Raw genomic sequence first — 19,974 nt, 5'->3', positions numbered from 1 at the left:
ATCCCAGATACTTGGGAAGCTGAGGCAGGAGAATCTCTTGAACCCAGCCCAGGAGTTGCACTCTAGCCTGGTGACAGAGTGAGACTCCGTATCAAAAAAAAAAAAAAAAAAAAAAAAAAAAGGAGACCCCAAAAAAAAAAAAAAAAAAAAAAAAAAAAAAGTTGCTGAAAGTCTGACTCCTAATACATCTTTAGCACCCCCCAATCACGTAGTGTTTACCATTTATTCCCTCAGACTTGTCAGACTTCGTTTAAAAGTCCAGATGCTTCTCGACTTACTTAAAGATGGGGCTACTTCTGGATAAATCCATCTGTAATGTTGAAAAATCATAAGTCGACCATTGTATGTCGAGGACCATCTGTACATGACATGAGAATTGTCAGCTGTTTATTTTCGTCTACTCTGTCTCCTGAAATAAACTGCCTGAGGGCAGGGAGTCTTAACATTTCTTTGCCAGTTTTGGTAGGTGTTCAATCACTGTTCACAATGATAACAGTAGGAAAAAGTGCTCTTTCTAAGAAGTGGACAAACAAGCTGGAGTACATTGCTCTGCCCCCCTCCCTTGTTACGGGGTAACATCACAAGGCAAAGTACCTCCACCACGAGGCAAGGTCCTGTTCCTTAAGGAGCCCGCAGCCTTGTCTGTTCTGTTCGTCCCCTGGCAGATGACAGGCTGTGGAAATCTCTCTCCCTGCTCTCGAACGTGGGGCCGGCCGAGCAGGCAAAGGCAGATGGAGAGTGCCCCACCTCTCGCCCCAGCGCGGGAGGTCTGCGGCCGGCGGGTAGGAGGCGCTCCAGGAGACCTGGCACCGTCGGCGTGCAGCAGAGGAGCGGATCCGAGACGCGAGGAGAAGCCCTGCCTCCGGCGGCCCGCTCCTGTCCTCTTCTGGTTTTCCTCAGAAGGGGCCTCGAGACACTGGAAGGTCCGGACAGCACGGAAGGGCCGGGGTCCTTTCCAGTTCCACCCGTGTGGGGACACCTCTGCCCCTCATTCCCCGATATACCCTCGCTGAATCCGGGATGGGAGAGACCGACCGAGTCTAGGCATCCGCGTGGCGGCGCGGAGGAGAGCTGGGAGCCCAGGGCGGAGCCCAGTCGACTCCCGGATTCCCCGGCCCCGCCCCCGGCCCGAGGCCCCGCCCCGGCGGTCCCGCCCCTCCCCGGGACCCGATCGGGCTGCGCTCACTGCCCAGCCGGGGCCGGGGGAGCCTCCAGGCGGAGAGGCTCCCGCCCGCCCTGAGCTGCGGCCTCCGCATGGAGGGGCCGCTCATTCCGCTACCGCTGCAGGGAGGCGGAGCCGCCGCCGTTCCGGAGACCGGAGCCCGGCAACACCCGGGACACGAGACGGCGGCGCAGCGGTACAGCGCCCGACTGCTGCAGGCCGGCTACGAGCCGGAGAGGTGACGCCCAGGGCAGAGCGCGCGGGGCGCATCCGGGGCGGGCGGCCGAGGAGGGCGCGGCGGCTCTGGGAACCCGGCGGCGCTGCGGGGGAGGGGAGGGGCAGGCCCCACACATCCTTTCCCTCTTACCGCCTCAGCCTCCAACTTTCCGAAACGCCACGTTCTCGGCTTTGGTTGGGGGATCCAGGCGGGCACTGTGCTAAGGATTAGGTGCTTCGTTGCACTGGAGAGCAGAGGAGAGGAAGCAGGTCGTCAAAACGTTTCCTAAAATCTTAGCCCTAGATTGGACCTCGCTATACACCCGACGACACCCTGTTCAGGTGGCTCCAGCCCCTGGGGTTCAAACAGTGCTTGTTGGAGTCCCTGTCCGACTTGCTTACCCCTCCTTAGCTGTTTCCTCTTAGAACTATCTTCAGTGGTCTTACTGGCAGGTGTAGGTGTCCAGATGGATCGCCTTCGCAGGGCTAGGCGAGGACACTCTCCCTCCTCACCATGCAGTGAGATCTGATGAGGCTGCCAGGGCAGCTCACCTCAAGGTCTCTCGGAAGACGCAGGCCCCCGTGCTGGGGTCTGTCGGGGTAGGAGGGTCGCTGGAGGAAGAGTAGGGTAGTGAGCTGGGCCCCAGGGGGACTGGCTGAAAAGAAGACAGCAGCTAATCTCTGGATTGTATCGCAGCTTGAAATGCAATCCCACTGTCCTTCCGGTCCAGAGGATTTGGACTTCTTTCTCTGCCCATCTGCTGGTGTATAGCAGCTTGGGGAGGTGACCTGACAGCTGGGTTTGGGGGGGCGGTCTGGGGGAATTAGCCCGGCAGCTCTGCCCAGGGGCTGGCCGCTTATGTAAGAACTTTTAATGGCTTAAGGGGCTCCTGGGCAGTGGTCTGCTGCGTTAGTCCCCTCCTGTGCGGGCAGGCTGTCTCTCTAGAATTGACTCAGGCTTAGGCAACCCCCAGACTTTCTCCCACCCTAAAAATCCAGCTCCTGGGCTTCAAGCAGCAGGGTGATGGGGAGGGGCCACAGGGGCTGAAGGAGCCGGTTGGGGCTTGATGGAGTCAGGGCTTGGTTAGAGCAGGGATTGCTAACATATTGTTTCAGAGCTCAAGCCCAAGCCATGTGAGTGCATCCCTTCTCCAAATTGCAGTTCTGCATCAAGGGGCCATCCCTACCCCCACTCCAACCCCACCCACATCCCCCACTTTGGCTCAGAGAGCCTGTGTAAACCTGAGCCCCAGCCAGGTGGTGTAGTGAGATTCAAAACCTGCTGGCCAGACCTCCACCTGCCTTCACCAACCTGGAGCTGTGGGAAGAGGACAGGATTCTGTGAGCAGTCCTGGGTTTGAATCCCGTGTTTGTTTTTTTTTTTTGAGACAGTTTTGCTGTTGTTGCCCAGACTGGAGTGCAATGGCACGATCTCGGCTCACTGCAACCTCCGCCTCCTGGGTTCAAGCAACTCTCCTGCCTCAGCCTCCCGAGTAGCTGGGACTACAGGCACGCACCATCATGCCCAGCTAATTTTTGTATTTTTAGTAGAGACGAGGTTTCACCTTGTTGACCAGGATGGTCTCGATCTCTTGACCTCGTGATCCACCCGCCTCAGCCTCCCAAAGTGCTAGGATTATAGGCGTGAGCCACCGCGGCTGGCGAATCCCGTGTTTTTGCTCTCCGGCTTGAACTTGGACAGGCTATGCCCCCGTCCTAGCTCAACAGTGCTAATGTTATAACCTCTTCTCCCCTTCCCCCATCTTCCCCTCAAGAGTATTTTGAAATCTTGTTCATTCAAACAGCCCCAGGCCAGACAGAGCCTTTGGGGCTCCCTGCCTGGACCTCTGCACCCAGCTGAGCACTGCTACCTTGCTACCCTGAGAAAAGGACTTGGACCTGCCGTCCTATCCCCATAGCTGCTAGGTGGGGGTCTCAGGGGACAACAGCCCTTCCTTGGCTGCGGCGGCTCACTGGTTTCCTCGGTGTCTCCTCCCCATGGAGGAAGCAGCTGGGGAAGATCAGGAAGAGGGTGGAGGAGAGCGGGGGTTGGGGGTGGATTAGCGGAGTCTCTGGAAAAGCACAGCCTAACCCAGGGCTCAGCCCAGCAGCTTAGAGTGATGAGGAGCTCGACACAGGTCAAAGTGGGAGGCGAGTTGGGGAGCAGGAGAGGGTAGTGGGGCCATGAAGTCTGTAATCACTGGGAAGGTGACCCTCCCCATGCCTCAGCCAGGCAGCCTCCTCCCTTGGGTCCCAGAGTTCTAGGCTGGGGCAGATGTCACAGTAAAGGTCACCTGATATGGTCAAATCCAGCTGCTCTCCTCGGCCTCGGGCTCTGATTGAACCCTGAATAGTACTCTAGCCTTTCCTGACCCATACTGTAGGGGATAGAGACCAAGAGCAGGTCGCTTAGTGACCCAGTGACCCAGAGCGACCACTGGGGTGGTCTCTGCTCCGTGCCTGCAGTTGGCATGATAGCTCTGTTCTTCTGTGGCCAGAAAGGTACCCCAGAACAGCTCTGAATGGTCAGGCACTTTCTCTGGCTGGTATCACTGCTCTGCTCCACGTGGTCAGTGAAAGGTCCTAGTGCTGGTGCTCCTCAGGACTTTCCCCTGGTCCCCCAAGTGGCCTGGGCACACCTTGTGAGCCCGTGAGTGCTGAAGGTTCAGAGGTGCTTCCCAGGCATAGCTGGCAAGCTGGCCCCAGCCTCCCCTCTGCACACAGATGGAACAGTCTGTGTTTTCCTGGCAGGGTCCCGATGGCATCAATGAGGGAGGCTGGGCATCCCAGGGAACCTCATGGCTTGGAGGCCAAGCCTCCCCTGGGCCTGGCTGCCACCACACTGCTGAGAAGTAAACAAACCCAGCCTCCCAGGGCCACAGCCAGCCACTCTACCAGGGAGGGGACTGTGTCCCATGCCACCTTATTATCATCTTCCCAAGTGAGCTGTGGGAGACCTAGGAGGACACAGGGAGGAGGCTGTGGAGTCTGGGTAGGGGAAACCTGCTCTTGGTCAGGGAGGAGTTCTGGTCCCATAAGAGGGAAGGGTGGCATCCTGCCATCCCCCCTTTCCCCATGCGAATCAATCTACTACCCAGTCACTGCCCCAGTGTAGAAATCAGGATCCTTCTGGGTACCCAGGGCCACCAACTTCTGCTTTGGGGATTTTTCAGAAGTTCCCTAGCCCCGTCCTTATTTGTATGCACACTTGCCTAAGCCATGCTTATGATCCTCCTTCATCTTCCCGCTCACTGCAGGACCCTCCCAAATAACAAACTGCTCTCTGAGATTAAAAGCCCTGGTACCAACAACATTTTCTCTGCCGGAGACAGGGGTACAGAAGCAGTACCCCTCCCTCCCTTTCCGAACTGTAGATTTTGCCTGTCCAGGGAATGGGGTACCCAATACTTTGCAATTAATAGATTGTGGAATTAATGTAATCATTTATGAAAAATGCTTTGTAAACTGCAGACGGCTCCAAGGCCACCCAAAGGTCAATGAGTGTCATTGTGAAGAATACCCGCTCCCTAGGAGGGACGTCGTTTAGCGGTCCAACCTCAAAGTCCTTAGTGCGGGGGAGCTGAGAGCCCAGACCGGTTTCTTAGGGCTCCGGGCCTTGATCAGGGCTGGGGAAGAGTACTTGGGATTGGGGAACGGCAGAACCGTGTGAGAGGTACCCTGGGGAGAAAGGCAAAGTGGGTGGCCCAGGCTGGGGGAGAACTCGGGGGTGGGGTGGGGCCTCTGCTGGGGGTCCTGGGAGGCTGGTAGTGGAGCGGAGGAGGGGGCGTGTCCTGGCCTGGCCCCGTCCTCTTCCCCGCGAGCCCCACCTCCTCCCCAGTCCGGGCTGGCTGGGTCGCGAGGCCACTGCAGGCGACTGGGGGCGTGCGCGCTGCGGCGGCAGGGCCCGGGTCTGCGGGGCCCTTTGTGCGGCGCGGGCGGAGCTGTCTCCGCAGGAGGGGCCGGAGGGGCGGGAGGAGAGGGAAGAGAAGGCGGCGCCCTGGCCCGCCCCGCCGCTGCCGCAGCCCCCGCCCCCGGCCCGCCTGGCCCCCGGCGGCAGCGTGGCCGCGGCGCGGCGTCAGCAGCAGCGGCGGCGGCGGCGGTGGCGGCAGCGGCTGGCGGCCGCGCGGGTGTTTATGTCGGGTCGCGGGGTCTCGCGGCAGCATGGCGGACTACCTGATCAGCGGCGGCACCGGCTACGTGCCCGAGGACGGGCTCACCGCGCAGCAGCTCTTCGCCAGCGCCGACGGCCTCACCTACAAGTAAGAGCGGGGGCTCGGACCCCTCGGTGCGCGCACCCACGCGCGGCGACCCCCGGGCCGGCCCTGCACGTGCGCGGCTCCCCCTGCGTTCCCAGCCTGGTGCGAGTGCCTGCTGTGGGCGCTGGGGGCTGGGCACGAGAAGGAAGGAGGCCCGCGCCGGAGCAGACGGACGTCGCACGGCAACACCGCGGCCCTCAGAGCCCTGACCCGTTTCTGGCCGGATCTGGGCTCGGCCTGGCCCCCATCCTCCTCTCTGGGGCATGTGGGAACTGGAGATGTGGGCGTTATGGGGAGACTTTTCCCATCCGTGAGTACAGGACGTCCCCTCCCAGCCTTACCACGAAGACAGAGGGTCCCTGGAGCCCAGCTTAGGCAACTGCTTCCTCGTGGCCCTAGCAGAGACCCAGCCAGGTGGTTGGGGTGGCTCCTTTTCCAACCGTCCAGTCCAGCGCTTTTTCCAGTTGTGTCCCTGCCTGCCCACAGGTTGGTCCTGGTGCCCCTCCCAAGGCGTGAATTATTCTGTGACTGTCACCCCTCATCCCACCCCACATGGGGTTTTGGAGGAGGACAGAGACCTACCCGTCTGCCTCTGGCTTCATTTGCCTTTTCCGTGGGCCCGAGGCCAGTTGTCCTGCCTGCTGCAGGACTGGCACTAGCTCTGCCTCCTGGCTGCAGGACTGTGTCCCTGCCAGGAAAGAGCATCAGAAGGGGCAGAGCGGGGATGCTGGCCAGTCAAGAGCATGGTCTCCTGCCAGCCCTGCCCTGGCTTGTAAGCACTCCTGCTTGGGGGGCAGTTTCCCTAAACGCCAGGATACCCAGTCACTCCTGAGGAATGTCTCCTCCTGCCCGCCCGTAGGCCAGGGGTGTATAGAATACCTAGAAAATGCTAGGAGGCCCAGACTCCAGCGTTTCTCCCTTGGCCTCCTTGCTATACAGAAGAAGGGCTGCCAAAGGCTGGGAGCAGCTGACATTCTTTGTTTCTTTGCTGGTCTTTGGTGATGAGATTGGAGTCTACCTTTGATACAGTTGTCACTGAAGTCTTCTAGGGGAACGCCTAGGAGTTTCTCTAGGCCTTAGGGCAGATTCACGACCCAGTCCCCTCCACCCTGTGGCTTTTCCTTCCTGCGCTAGGGATGCCTGCTGCTTTGCTTAGCCCAGTTCAGAGTGTTCCTGAAGTGTGGGATATTTGCTTTTGGGTGTGTCTGTCAAGGCCTGCTGTGATTTTAGCAGGTTGGGGCCCTGAGCTATGGCCTTGCACCTAGATGTACCCACACAGGCCTGCACTCCCCTTCCGGGGTTTGCTGTGACTGTGGCCCACCCTAGTGTTGGCAGATGCCATCCTTTGGCTGGGGCCCCAGTGTCCTGGTCCCACCTCTGAGGCCTCTTTCCTCCCCATTCCCATCCTGGCCATTCTGTTGAGTGCCTGCTCTGTCAGAATATGCCCTGCACTCAGCCCCCTGGGGTCCCTCCATGCTGTTTCCAGCCCTGTGTGACTCAGCAGCCCAGGCGTGCTGGGTCATGTTCATGCTGTGCTGTGCTACAAAATTGTTCTCTGTGTTTACTTATTTTGTCTCCCTATCAAGATTGAGAAGTTTTCAAAGGCAGGCACTGTGTCTGCTGCGTGTGGCAATATGGGAACTTCTGTGTCGCTTGACAAACTCCGAGCCCTGAAGGCAGTGGATATTTTGGGCCTATTGCCTTGATGGCGCCCCAGCAGACCTTCCGCTGTCTTTGGCTCTAGCTCCTGGGGCAGCTGTAGCTCCTGATGGGGCAGTAGGGACGGGAGGGCTCTAGCCTCTGCTCCTGTAGGCTTTTCTGCATGCCCCTGCTGCCTCCTCTGGCATGGCAGGCTCTGCCCCTTTGGGGCACCCCTCCCCACTAGTAACACTTCTCTATCTTCACAGCGACTTCCTGATCCTCCCAGGATTCATAGACTTCATTGCCGATGAGGTGGTAAGTACCTCTTCCTTTGACAAGGGGAGGGGGCTGTATGTGCAGTGGAAGAGCTGACTTCTTGCCCAGGGGCAGATGTGGAGAGACTTTTTTTGGGAATGTGTGGATAGGATGTAGCCCCTCCCCCTGCTTTTTTTGAGAGAGTCTCACTCTGTCACCTAGGCTGGAGTGCAGTGGTGTGATCTCAGCTCACTACATCCTCCGCCTCCCAGGTTCAAGTGATTCTTCTTCCTCAGCCTCCCGTGTAGCTGGGATTACAGGCATATGCCACCACCCCTGGATGATTTTTGTGTTTTTAGTTTAGACCCCCAGATGATTTTTGTATTTTTAGTGTAGACAGGGTTTCGCCATGTTTGCCAGGGTGCTTTCAACTCCTGAGCTCAAGTGATCTGCCCACCTCAGCCTCCAAAATGCTGTGATTACAGGGGTGATTTCACCCAGCCAGAATGGGTGGATGTAGCCTTTATTGTTGCCAGAGAAACTGGCAGACATCAAAGGATTATACCTGATGTGGCCAGAGGCAGCTATGGGGACACAGGAGTGTCTTGAGTGAGGCCTGGCCCAGGGCTGGGTTGCTCTATATCAGCGACAGAGCCTGTGGGCAGGTTCAGAGGAGGCCTGGGAGGGTGCACTTGGGAGTGGCTGTCTTATCATAGAGACCGTAAGGATTGGATTTTGTCTGAATTGCTGAACAAGGGCATGATAGAAACCAGTAAAATTATGGAGACTTGAAAATGGTAGACAGACTTGTTCACTGATCTGCAATGTGCAAGAACTGGCAAGAGGATTTGAAAGAGTTACATTTCAGAAAAATACAAGGAAATAGTGCTTTGATTTCCCAGGGGAGGCTCATCAATGAGCTGAATCAATAAACAATTAACATAAGATACACTCAGAGAAGCCAAGGTGGGTAGTGATGATGGTGTAAGTCATTGCAAGAAAGAGCACCATGATTCTGTGATGAATTCATATGCATTTTGGGAAAAAACCCATTTGTTTTCTGTTGCTATTATTATTGCTATTTATTCTGATCTGATTCTCATGAAAGGCCAGAGGGCCTGAGTGTGCCTGGATCACTGATGTGTGAGGGAAGCTCATGTCCTGTGTGTAGCCAGAGCTGACCCAGACAGATTTTCGGGAGAAATTCGGATGATTCTGGTTGTTTCCCTTATGACAACAAGGAAGCCTTCTTGGTGCAGCTCTTCAGTTTAACAAAGTTTGCTGAGTATGGTGGCTTTGTGTCAGACACTGGGCTGGCTGCTAGGAAGAGAGGGATTGAAAAGACCCCTATCAGCTGCTCGTGGTGGCTCACGCCTGTAATCACAACACTTTGGGAGGCTGAGATGAAAGGATCACCTGAGGTCAAGAGTTCAAGTCCAGCCTGACCAACATGGTGAAACCCCTTCTGTACTAAAAATATGAAAATCAGCTGGGCATAATGGCAGGTGCCTGTAATCCCAGCTATTCAGAAGGCTGAGGCAGGAGAACCACTTGAACCTGGGAGGCAGAAGTTGCAGTGAGCCAAGGTCACGCCACTGCACTCCAGCCTGGGCAACAGAGTGAGACGCCATCTCAAAAAAAAAAAAAAATGAAAAAGAAAAACCTCTGCTTGGCTGGTGAGGGTCTCCCTATCCTGTGGCCTTCTCTGTCAGGAAGGCTATGGCCCTTCTGTGGCATGATGTAAGAGGAGAAGGTGGTGTTTTCTAGATCATGGGGCTAGAATTCTGAACCAGGGTCAGTGATGGGTTTCAGGGGCTTTGAATCTAAAAAAAAAAATTATGTAGCAAAGTCTGCACAAATGTCTTGTGGGCCAGGGTCCACCACTGTTGGCCCTACCCTCAGAGGGGTATGTGCTCTGGCCTTACCTCCATGGGCAGGTGGCTTTTAAATGGATACTTGGAATCCTGTCCACTCTCTTGAGCTGCAGACCATTAGTCACTTGCTTTCTTGGATGCCTAAAAGACTTTTCCACGCCTCCGTCCACCTCAGCTCTTGTCACCCAGAATCAGTTCTCCACGTCGGAGCCTGAGTGACTTCTTTGAAACATAAATTAGATTATGTCTCTGTCAGGACCCTCCAATGGCTTCTCTCAGAGTCGGATCTGAGCTTCTCGCCATGGTCTTTGAGGCCAAGCATGCTGCCCCTACCTTCCTCGCGCCTCTCCCTGCCCTCCACTCCGCCGTCCTCCTTTTTCTTTCTTAAATGTGCCTCCGAAAGAATTGGACTCTGAGGAAGGTTTGCACCTGGCCCCTTCGGCCGGGAGTGACAGCCTCTCTGACTTCTACTCGATCGGCTCCCACCAGTCCCCTCCCAGGAAAGGGGCTTTCCCCAGTCAACTGGTTGCCAGTGGTCACTTGGCCTTCTTGTTTTTCTCTGCAGCATTCATCCTGACTGAAGTCATCTTGAGCATGTGTCCTGTCTGTCATCTTTCTTTCCAAGTAGAACATAAGCTCCGTTAGAGGAGCAGGGACCTCATCCACCTTGTTCACTGCCGTGTCCCCAGGGCCTGTCCTGGTGCTGGGTATATGTAGGAGCTGGTGAATGTTTGTCCAGAGGGTGATAAGTCTTCACATGGGCTGTGCCTCCATCCTCAGGACCTGACCTCAGCCTTGACCCGGAAGATCACGCTGAAGACACCGCTGATCTCCTCCCCCATGGACACTGTGACAGAGGCCGACATGGCCATTGCAATGGCTGTGAGTGACACACCTGTGTGGGGACTCCAGCGCATGGGAACTGACCGTGGCGGGCTGTGTTGAGGGGTAGGGCTAAGGACAGATGGGCCCCGGCTCTAACCACCCTTCCCTTCTACATCAGCTGATGGGAGGTATTGGTTTCATTCACCACAACTGCACCCCAGAGTTCCAGGCCAACGAGGTGCGGAAGGTCAAGGCAAGTATGAGGCCTGTCCCCAGCAAGATGCCACCTGGCAATGCCCACCTCAGAGGCCCTCCCAGCCTCCCCTGCCAGCCCTGCACTGTCGCACTCCCTGGGCGTCCTTCCTCTCAGTGGGGTCGTGGGGCCAAACCCTCATTTCCCATTGGTTCCTCATCCCACTGAGGGTCCTGGCTTCTCTGTGGCACAGCCACATCATCTGTTCCCTGTGGCCAGCCCAGACATCATCCTGGGCTTTCTTTCAGCCTTTTCCTCCCCCATCTCTGCCCGCAGAAGTTTGAACAGGGCTTCATTACGGACCCCGTGGTGCTGAGCCCCTCGCACACTGTGGGCGATGTGCTGGAGGCCAAGATGCGGCATGGCTTCTCTGGCATCCCCATCACTGAGACGGGCACCATGGGCAGCAAGCTGGTGGGCATCGTCACCTCCCGAGACATCGACTTTCTTGCTGAGAAGGACCACACCACCCTCCTCAGTGAGGTACCTGCAGGGCAGGGAAACGGCTGGGTGCAGAGAGGACCCTCACGCTGGGGGCCTCAGACTGGTGCCTGTGACCAGGGACCAGAGGGAGGCCTGGCTCCTTCTCTCTCACCTGCCAACCTGCAGGCAAATGTTCCTGGCCCCACAGGTGATGACACCAAGGATCGAGCTGGTGGTGGCTCCAGCAGGCGTGACATTGAAAGAGGCAAATGAGATCCTGCAGCGTAGCAAGAAAGGTACCAGGGAGCTAGTTGAAAACTTGACCCGCAGCTTAACTCCCTGTCCACGGCCCCATTTCTTCAGAGCTTCGCAGGTTTTCCCAGCAACCAGATTGGGCCCTGGAAAAGGTTTGAATAACCTCAGGCAGGCCAGAGCACAATTCCTGCCATCCTTCTCTTGGCTTAGGGAAGCTTGTCCCTCATGCAGGATCTTCACAGTATGTTCCCCAAAACTAGTCCTATGAGATGCTCATCACAAACAAAGCCTCTGTGGTCTTAAAAGCCTGAGAAGTAACTCCTTTCTCTATCCCCTATCTTGCATAAAGAATTTCACATTAGCTTTTTAAAGGCTCTGAGAAGTCCTGCAGTTAAATTTATTTGACATCGGAGCTGTTTCTATATTTACTAGCTAGAAACAACTTTGGCACAGAGTCTCACTTTGTCACCCAGGCTGGAGGGCAGTGGGGCGATCTTGGCTCACTGCAACCCTTGCCTCCTGGGTTCATGCGATTCTCATGCCTCAGCCTTCCAAGTAGCTGAGATTACAGGCATGTGCCACTACGCCAGCTAATTTTTTTTTTTTTTTTTAGAGATGGGGTTTCACCATGTTGGCCAGCTGGTTTTGAACTCCTGGCCTCAAGCCATCTGCCCTCCTCAGCCTCCCAAAGTGCTGGGATTACAGGTGTGAGCCACCATGCCTGGCCACAACTTTGGCTGTTTATTTATTTATGACATGGAGCCTTACTCTGTTGTCCAGGCTTGAGTACAGTACTACTCAGTTCACTGCAATCTCCACCTCCCAGGTTCTAGCAACTCTCCTGCCTCAGTCTCCCTAGTAGTTGGGACATAGTTGCACACCATCACACCCAGCTAATTTTTTTGTATTTTTAGGAGAGATGGGGTTTCACCATATTGGCTAGGTTGTTCTTGAACTCCTGGCCTCAAGTGATCCACTGGCCTCGGCCTCCCAAAGAGAGGAAGCCATGAGCCACCATGCCCGGCCAACTTTGGCTTTTTAGAAAAAAGGGAAAAATAAAATATTCACCAGGTCACTGTTGGCTACCCTGGGAAATGCTTCCCTGGTTCATACTGGAGGGTCCTTTGGAGTTTGTTTTGGACAGGGCACATGCTTCTCCCTGCAGGGCAGCTTCACTCCTGGCTAGGAGATTTCAGCCACTGTGGTCCAGCAGGTGAAAGGCTGCCAGTGCTCAGGGGCTGCCCATCCCAGGCCATGTTGATGCCCATCCACAGACCCCCCAGGAACCTGCTGGGCTGAGAGGTTTCTTTGCTCCCTGTTACTTGGGAAGAGGTCTGTGTCCCTAGGAACACTTCCTGGGAGGTGTTGTCACCTAGTGGCTGCCTGGGGTACTTCAGTGGAATCTCTGGCGTGGTCTCACTTGCATCTTCACCCTCCCCAACACCTCCCAAACCCCTTCCTGCCAAACCTGCTTCTTCATCTTACCCCTGCATTCCTTGTCAGGGAAGCTGCCTATTGTCAATGATCACGATGAACTGGTGGCCATCATCGCCCGCACCGACCTGAAGAAGAACCGAGACTACCCTCTGGCCTCCAAGGATTCCCACAAGCAGCTGCTGTGCGGGGCAGCTGTGGGCACCCGTGAGGATGACAAATACCGCCTGGACCTGCTCACCCAGGCAGGCGTCGATGTCATAGTTTTGGTAAGGTCCCGCCTGGACGGTGGGGAAGGTGGTTGGGTGGTTCAGCAGAGTGGAGGTTCATGAGGACCCAGGTTCACCTGTGATTAATCCTGTGCCCCTCCCTTGCTACTCTTCATCTCTGCTTCCAAGTACTCCCTGGTGTCAGAATTAGAAGTGTCTGCGGCAGGATCACCTGAGCTCAGGGGTTCAAGGTCATAGTGAGCTAGGATCGTGCCACTGCACTCCAGCTTTGGGGACAGAATGAGACCATCTTAAAAAACAAACAATGGTTTGTGTCGTCTGAGATACAAAGAAAGAAAACAAGCAAGTTAAAATTCTCCAATGGCACAGTCACAAGAAAGAATGAAACTCTGTCCTTTGCAGCAACATGGACGGAGCTAGAGGCCATTATCTTTAGTGAACTAACTCCAAAGCAGAAAACCAAATACTGCATGCCCTCACGTATAAGAAGGAGCTAAACAGAGGGCGCACATGTTCATTAAGATGGAAATAATACATACTGGGGACTCCAAGATGGGTGAGGCTGGGAGGGGGAGGAAGGTTGAAAAATTTCTCATCAGCCACAGTTTTCACTATGTGGGTATTAGGTACCCTGGAAGCCCGGCTCTCACCAGTATGCAGTATGCCCATTTAACCAGCAAGCACAAGTACACACTGAGTCTTTGAAAAAATGACAAATTGCTGTAAGCAACAAAGCAAATCAAGACTACCCCCCAGCAAAGGGAAGTAGAATGAGGATAAAGTCTTATGATCCCCTTGTGAGTGATCTGGACCATACATCTAGATTTATCTGTATTCTAGGACTGGCAGGAAAATAACAATAGGAGGGTCACTGGCACTCTCTCAGCAGCTCACAACAGACTGCAAACAAAGGCCTCTGAGGGCCTTCTTGGCTCATAAGTTGACCCTAATAACTTAGCTCGTGTTCACTGAGAGCTGCCTGTTTGCCGGGCACTGCGTCAAGACCTTTATGTATATCAGCCCCTTAAGGGACAGTCGCCATCTTGTTTTCAGATGAAGAAACAGGCTTAAAGAAGATAAATCATTTCATTTGGTTAGTGACTTGGTGCGAAGAGGATACGGCTCCAGGCAGTTTCTCCTTGCTGTAAGGATCAGTCTGTACAGTGAATATGGAAAGCCTTATCGGCCAGGTGCTGCGGCTCATGCCTGTAATCTCAGCACTTTGGGAGGCTGAGGCAGGTGGATTACCTGAGGTCAGGAGTTCGAGACCAGCCTGACCAACATGGAGAAACCCCATCTCTACTAAAAATGCAAAATTAGCCGGGCATGGTGGCGCATGCCAGTAACCCAGCTACTTGGGAGGCTGAGGCACGAGAATTGCTTGAACCCGGGAGGCAGAGGTTGTGGTCAGTCGAGATCGTGCCATTGCACTCCAGCCTGGGCAACAAGGCAAAATTCTGTCTCAAAAAAGAAAAAAAAAAAAAATTAAGGCCATATCTACTCTAAAACTACGTTAGTGGTGGTTAACCTTTTGGGGACGTAGTCCCCTTTGAGAATCAACTGAAAGTTGCTAAGTGAATTTCCAGGAAAAAAACAAAAACAAAAACGGAAGGAAAGAGGATTCTCATAACAGTTTGCACAGGATTTTAGGGGTTCATCCACTCAGGCTCTCCCTCCTGCCTTGAGAGTCCTCAGCTGTCTAAGTCCAAGCTCTTCCATCCCTTCTCACAGGACTCGTCCCAAGGGAACTCGGTGTATCAGATCGCCATGGTGCATTACATCAAACAGAAGTACCCCCACCTCCAGGTGATTGGGGGGAACGGTGAGTGCAGGGTCGCCTCTCTCCTCGCTGCTCCTGCCCCTCCACTGAGTAACCCTTTCCTGCCCTTCAGCTTCCCTAGGTGATGGCATGGCTTCTGGCATGGGCGGCAGGGAACATGATGGGCTTTGGTCACCATAAGGGGGTTGGAGGTGCTACCTGGGGTCCCAGGAAGCCGTTGGGCAGGCAGGGGCCTCCCATCTTCACATTGTTCCTCTGCCCCTTCCCACCTCCAGTGGTGACAGCAGCCCAGGCCAAGAACCTGATTGATGCTGGTGTGGACGGGCTGCGCGTGGGCATGGGCTGCGGCTCCATCTGCATCACCCAGGAAGGTGGGTGTCAGGAGGTGAGCGAGTGCCCGCTGGCCTGGGGGCCTCGCCCTTGTTCCCCAGCTGCATATCGAGTGCTGTCTCTGCCAGGCCCTGTTCTGCCATGGTGGGCTCTGGGGTGACCCAGGCATGGACCCCACCGTCGGGCCTACTGACTTAGGGGAAGGCAGGTGTAAGCAGGATGAGAGAGCTCCAGCCTACTTCTCAGAGTGCGGTCAAGGCGGCCCCACCTGGGGCCTGGGGCTGGTGTGACTGTCCAAGGGGCTTGTTGGAAGCTCTGAGTTTGATTCGATTTGTGACAAGATAGAGACAACGTGTTCCTGAATACGTAAGGATATGTTATACACCGCATCACCGTGAGGTTGGGGGGTGGGGAGCTCCACCCAATTACAAAGCCCTTTTGCAGGGTGGGTTTCTGAACACGAAGGGGGAAGGAGGGCCCTGACATGTGTCCCCCATGTGGTTATTAAGGAGGTACTTCCTGGAGGCTGGTGTCTGACTTGTGGGGTGGCTGCCTGGAGGACTGGGGTCCTGGCTTGGCCTGAGGAGATGCACTCGGCCCCTCCTGTGAGGGTCATTTCTCCAAAACACTGAGTGATGCCTTTGGCCTTGGCTGCCCTAGACACCTCTCCCTGTTGGTCTTCAGAGCCTCTGCTTTTTAAGTTAGTGCCCTTCGCCTTAGCTGACCACCATGATGAAATGAGGACCCTTTCAGGCACCATTCAAAGCCTTAGGGTAGAGTAGGGACAAAATAAATGAGAGGCTCCATCTCTGATTTGTCCAGCTTTGCATCCATCCCTAGAGAGGTGCTGGTTCATTTCAGTCCCCACCTAAACCTGCCACTGAAGGACCTTGGATAGTTAGACTTAAAGAAATACAAACCAGTATCCCAAAGGGGACCATAGTACCTAACCCTAGTAACAGTTTTTGCAAACGAAAGCCTTGAAGGGGAACTTGTGCCTTGGGAGCAGGTGGCACTGGGGTCACCTGTCTTGGGGTGACAGGTTCTGAAAGCCACTTCTGATTCCCCCATCAGAATCCCCTGCCATGCTCTTAGGGGAAGGGTGGCCCAGATCCCTGGAGTGACATTCACCCTGGTGTTATGTGCCAGCACCCATGTTATGCCTCAGAAACACCATCCAGCCCTGTCCCTTTTCCCAAGTAGAGGTGGTGCACGGGAGGAAGAGCTGGCCTGGCCCTGTGCCTGGCCCTGGAGCTGCCATTGACTCTTCTCTGCCTTGTGCACTCCACCCTCCCCCAGTGATGGCCTGCGGTCGGCCCCAGGGCACTGCTGTGTACAAGGTGGCCGAGTATGCTCGGCGCTTTGGTGTGCCCATCATAGCTGATGGCGGCATCCAGACCGTGGGGCACGTGGTCAAGGCCCTGGCCCTTGGAGCCTCCACAGGTGAGGGGAGAATGTGCTGGGGATTGAGCAGGTGGGGGCAGTAGGAGGGCTGTGGGCTGGAGGCACTAATCCCTTGCCCACTGTAGTGATGATGGGCTCCCTGCTGGCCGCCACCACGGAGGCCCCTGGTGAGTACTTCTTCTCAGACGGAGTGCGGCTCAAGAAATACCGGGGCATGGGCTCGCTGGATGCCATGGAGAAGAGCAGCAGCAGCCAGAAACGATACTTCAGGTGCCCTGCCCCTGGGCCCCACCTGGGCAGATCAGCCCACAACCCTTCAGGGCCACCCACACCACTGACTTCCCCAGATGGCAGCCAGTCCTATATGGTGGTTCTGGAAACTGAGGCACAGGGGATAAGTAGTAGATACAGGCTCTGTCCTTGGGCCACCTGACTCAGGGCTACCTGCCCAGCAAGGAGCAGCCTGGGCGACCCTCCTAGGCAGTATCCTCTGAGATTGATTCCCCCATCAGAATCCCCTGTGGTGCTCTTAGGGGTGGGCTGGCCCCTAATCTGACTGGGTGGGGTCCTCTGAGTGTCACGCTGCTGGGCTCAGTCTTCCACCCTCCACGCAGCGAGGGGGATAAGGTGAAGATCGCACAGGGTGTCTCAGGTTCCATCCAGGACAAAGGGTCCATTCAGAAGTTCGTGCCCTACCTCATAGCAGGCATCCAGCATGGCTGCCAGGATATTGGGGCCCGCAGCCTGTCCGTCCTTCGGTGAGTGCTGAGACTAGGGGCGGCTCCTGCTTCCTTTCTCTCTCTCTTCTCCACCCTTGGTGGCCTTGACCTGCTCCACCTCACTGCCTCCCAGGTCCATGATGTACTCAGGAGAGCTCAAGTTTGAGAAGCGGACCATGTCGGCCCAGATCGAGGGTGGCATCCATGGCCTGCACTCGTAAGTGTGTGGCCTCCTCGCTCTCACCTGCAGGCAGCGGGTTGGGCAGGTGGGGCCAAGGTTCTGAGGCCAAGCTGAGGTTCCAGGGACCCCATGGACCACCTGTAGCAGGGATAGATACTGCTACAGGATGGCGTGTCGCCCTCTCCTCCAGGGCCCAGCCCCCTGTTCCTTGTCCTCTAGCCCCCATGCAGGCAGGCCCTCCCCTCCTTTGGGGCCTCTCCCGAGCAGGGCACAGGAGGTATGGCCACTCACTGCATCTGGACTCCCAGCCCTTGCTTGCTCAGGAAGCTTGGTGGCTGGTGGTAGGGCTGGTGGTGCTGGGCTCTTGCTGGTGGTGGCACCAGGTAGGCAGGCAGAAGATGGGGGTATGACCCCTCTGGCGGGGACAAGGGCAGAGAGACGGATGCCAGGGCTGGCACTGGGGCATCCATGGGCGGGGGCAGTGCTCATTGGCAGCAGTAGTTGCAGGCATGTGCCCCGCCCTGGTCAGGAGCCCTGTCCCCAGGCATCAGCGGGTGTCTAACCTGTGTCTCTTTCCGCCCCACCCTCCCGTAGCTATACCTTTCTGCCGTGTAAGTAACCGCGCTGCCCGGGCCAAGCGTAGAGTAGAGCAGGGGCAGTCTGGGTGGGACCTGGGCTTGTTGGGGGGTGGGTACTGGGTGAGGGTGGGAGGGCGCTGGGGTGTGGTCATGAGACTTGGACCCCGGGTTGGGCCCCCCAGTCCCCTATATCCAGCACCATGGTGGAAGAAACCAGCGGTGGCCACTCATCCAGCTGAAACACAGATCCCTTTCTGGCTGCAGAGAGACACCCGTGAGCTCAGGCCTAAGGCTGCCCCATCTTAGACTGGACCCGGTGACCACGAGCAGTCTAGGCCACTGGGCCTGCGGGGCTGGGGCTGGGGCTGGGTGCAGACACGGGCAGCAGAGGTTGGGCTCCAGGTCGGAGCTTGCTCCATGAGGATGTGCCGTGCCTGTCTGAGCTGTCTCTCCACCCCGTGTACTGAGGACAGTCCACTCAGATGTGGTGATGGCCCAAAGGAACCCAGCATGGCTCTCCAGGGAACGGTGGCCTGGGGAGGATAGGCCCAGGGCCTGCTTGAGGCCCTCCTCCCGCCCCTTACGGCTGAGATCCCAGGGCTCCTCAGCTCTCTGCTCTCTCCCGCATCTGGGGGCCCTGGGGAAAGGGTTTTGGGAGGGAGCAGGATCCACACACCCACGCTGGTTCTCCCTCTTACCTTGTCCCCACAGTTACGAGAAGCGGCTGTACTGAGGATAGCAGCGGAGGCCGAGGTGGCAGAGGGGGCACACCCCAGTGTCTGCCTTCAGACGCAGCCTCCCTCCATAACTGAGTGGTCCACAGATTTGCACTACGGGTTCCCCAGCTCCTTTCCAGGGAGAGAGGGGGGGAGGCCCTGAGGGGCCTGCGGCCCCTCGCTGGGCATCCCCCACAGAGTCAGGACTGCTCCCTGGGTCAGGCTGCCCTGGGAGCCCCCCGCCCGAGCCCAGCCAGCCGGGATCTCAGGCCCTGTGCCTGCCTCAGGTCTTTCTTGCTGCAGCCTGCTCCAGCCCAGCCCCCACCCCAGGCGCAGGCGGCCCCTCCTGGCTTCTCCTGTAGGGCACCTCCCTGCCCCCAGCCCCTTAGGAAATGGTGCTCTCCTGGCCCTGCCTCTGGCCCTTCCTGGGCCGCTGCCCCCTCAGCCATGTGGCACTTCTGAGCTCCTGACCTAGGCCAAGGGGAGGTCTCTGCCCCCTTCCCAGGCCCTGGGCTACTCTTGGGTCCTGCTCCTGAGGCCACTCCCCTGTCCCTGGCCCTGGGGAGGAGGCTGCCCTGGTCATGGCTGCCTGCCCGTCATTCCTGACTCACCATCATCCCCAGGTGTACCATTCCTGCCCTCTCCTCAGCTGCAGTTGAAGGCTTTAACTTTGCACACTTTGGGATTACAATTGTGTCATTGCATATTAAATAATCGGAATAAATCAAGCAGGTCTCAACGTCTCCACCATCCTCTGTGTCCCCTGTCCATTGGGTGGCTGGAGCCCCATCAGAGTTGGGCTGGGGAATGTGGCACCAGGCCCTGTGTCCCCAGGAAGGTGATGAGGGCATTGCAGTAGTGCGGGCAGCATGGGGGGGGTGCTGGCACAGGTGGGGCCCACGTTGGGAAGTCTCCCAGGCTTGTGCCACACTGGCAAGTTCACCTGCCGCAAGCTGGTCAGCAACTCCCAGCCAGGCAGCATTGCGGAGAGTCATCACGGCGGTAGAATTCCAGTGTTGGGGCCTCACAGTTGGCTGCCAGTATGCCCATCACAGCCTCATAATGCCATGTGGTACAGCTAGGGCACAGGTGGAAGGACAGCATGGCCAGGGCGTGTGGTCTCATCTGCCAAAACACACCTGTAGGTACAAAGCAGAGTAGGTCAGCTCCCACTGCTCATATGCAGCTCAGGACCCACCTCCCAGCCTTCACTCCTCCTGGTGGAGACAGCTCTGTCACATGGACTGCTGAATACCCCGTAGAGTTGAGGGGTTTTAGAACATTCACATTGCCTTCCTGTGCCTCTGTGCTTGGGCAGTGGGCGCAAAGCTGTCCATTGAAGGTACAAACACCACTCAAGTGGGCAGAGGCAGGGAAGGTGGCCGGGGATGCTCGGGCAGCAGGAATGAGCAGGCCAAGGAGAAGATCTGGATACACTCCTG

At 56.5% G+C, this 19,974-nt stretch overlaps 1 protein-coding gene and 1 long non-coding RNA gene across 13 annotated transcripts; one reads left to right on the top strand and one right to left on the bottom strand.

Annotated features, from left to right (window-relative positions):
- Positions 1–370: 370 nt before the first annotated feature.
- On the bottom strand, positions 371–2,130 carry LOC108318461. Its single transcript, XR_001831149.2, has 2 exons — positions 1,781–2,130; positions 371–916 (listed from the first exon to the last, which is right to left on the bottom strand). It is a non-coding gene; the product is annotated as an uncharacterized LOC108318461 (long non-coding RNA).
- IMPDH1 (inosine monophosphate dehydrogenase 1) lies at positions 660–19,280 on the top strand. 12 transcript variants are annotated; one of them, XM_017549495.2, is made up of 17 exons: positions 660–923; positions 1,288–1,400; positions 5,539–5,637; positions 7,542–7,590; positions 10,185–10,286; positions 10,408–10,482; positions 10,759–10,965; positions 11,114–11,201; positions 12,664–12,863; positions 14,556–14,646; positions 14,880–14,975; positions 16,234–16,377; positions 16,464–16,608; positions 16,953–17,096; positions 17,191–17,274; positions 17,833–17,849; positions 18,528–19,279. In XM_017549495.2, exons 1-17 carry the CDS (start codon positions 666–668, stop codon positions 18,626–18,628), a joined length of 2,013 nt encoding a protein of 670 aa, XP_017404984.1. In that variant the 5' UTR covers positions 660–665; the 3' UTR covers positions 18,629–19,279. The 12 variants fall into 12 exon arrangements, with proteins under 12 accessions (XP_017404984.1, XP_037601984.1, XP_017404988.1 ...); XM_037746061.1 differs by lacking the exons at positions 660–923; positions 1,288–1,400 and adding exons at positions 2,992–4,230; positions 4,850–5,073 and having other exon boundaries at positions 18,528–19,280; XM_037746056.1 differs by lacking the exon at positions 5,539–5,637.
- The last annotated feature ends 694 nt before the right edge of the window (positions 19,281–19,974 follow it).

The sequence above is a fragment of the Cebus imitator genome, unplaced genomic scaffold (assembly GCF_001604975.1).
Source record: "Cebus imitator isolate Cc_AM_T3 unplaced genomic scaffold, Cebus_imitator-1.0 Scaffold219, whole genome shotgun sequence".
Classification (NCBI taxonomy): domain Eukaryota; kingdom Metazoa; phylum Chordata; class Mammalia; order Primates; family Cebidae; genus Cebus; species Cebus imitator.
This window is presented reverse-complemented; position numbering and strand designations above follow the sequence as displayed.

Excerpts from the sequence above, each read along its gene's own strand:
- IMPDH1 (XM_017549495.2), top strand. The coding sequence starts at position 666 with ATGACAGGCTGTGGAAATCTCTCTCCCTGCTCTCGAACGTGGGGCCGG. Across the intron at positions 924-1,287 it reads GGGCCTCGAGACACTGGAAG|GGAGGCGGAGCCGCCGCCGT; the intron begins GTCCGGACAGCA and ends CTACCGCTGCAG. Across the intron at positions 7,591-10,184 it reads ACTTCATTGCCGATGAGGTG|GACCTGACCTCAGCCTTGAC; the intron begins GTAAGTACCTCT and ends CTCCATCCTCAG.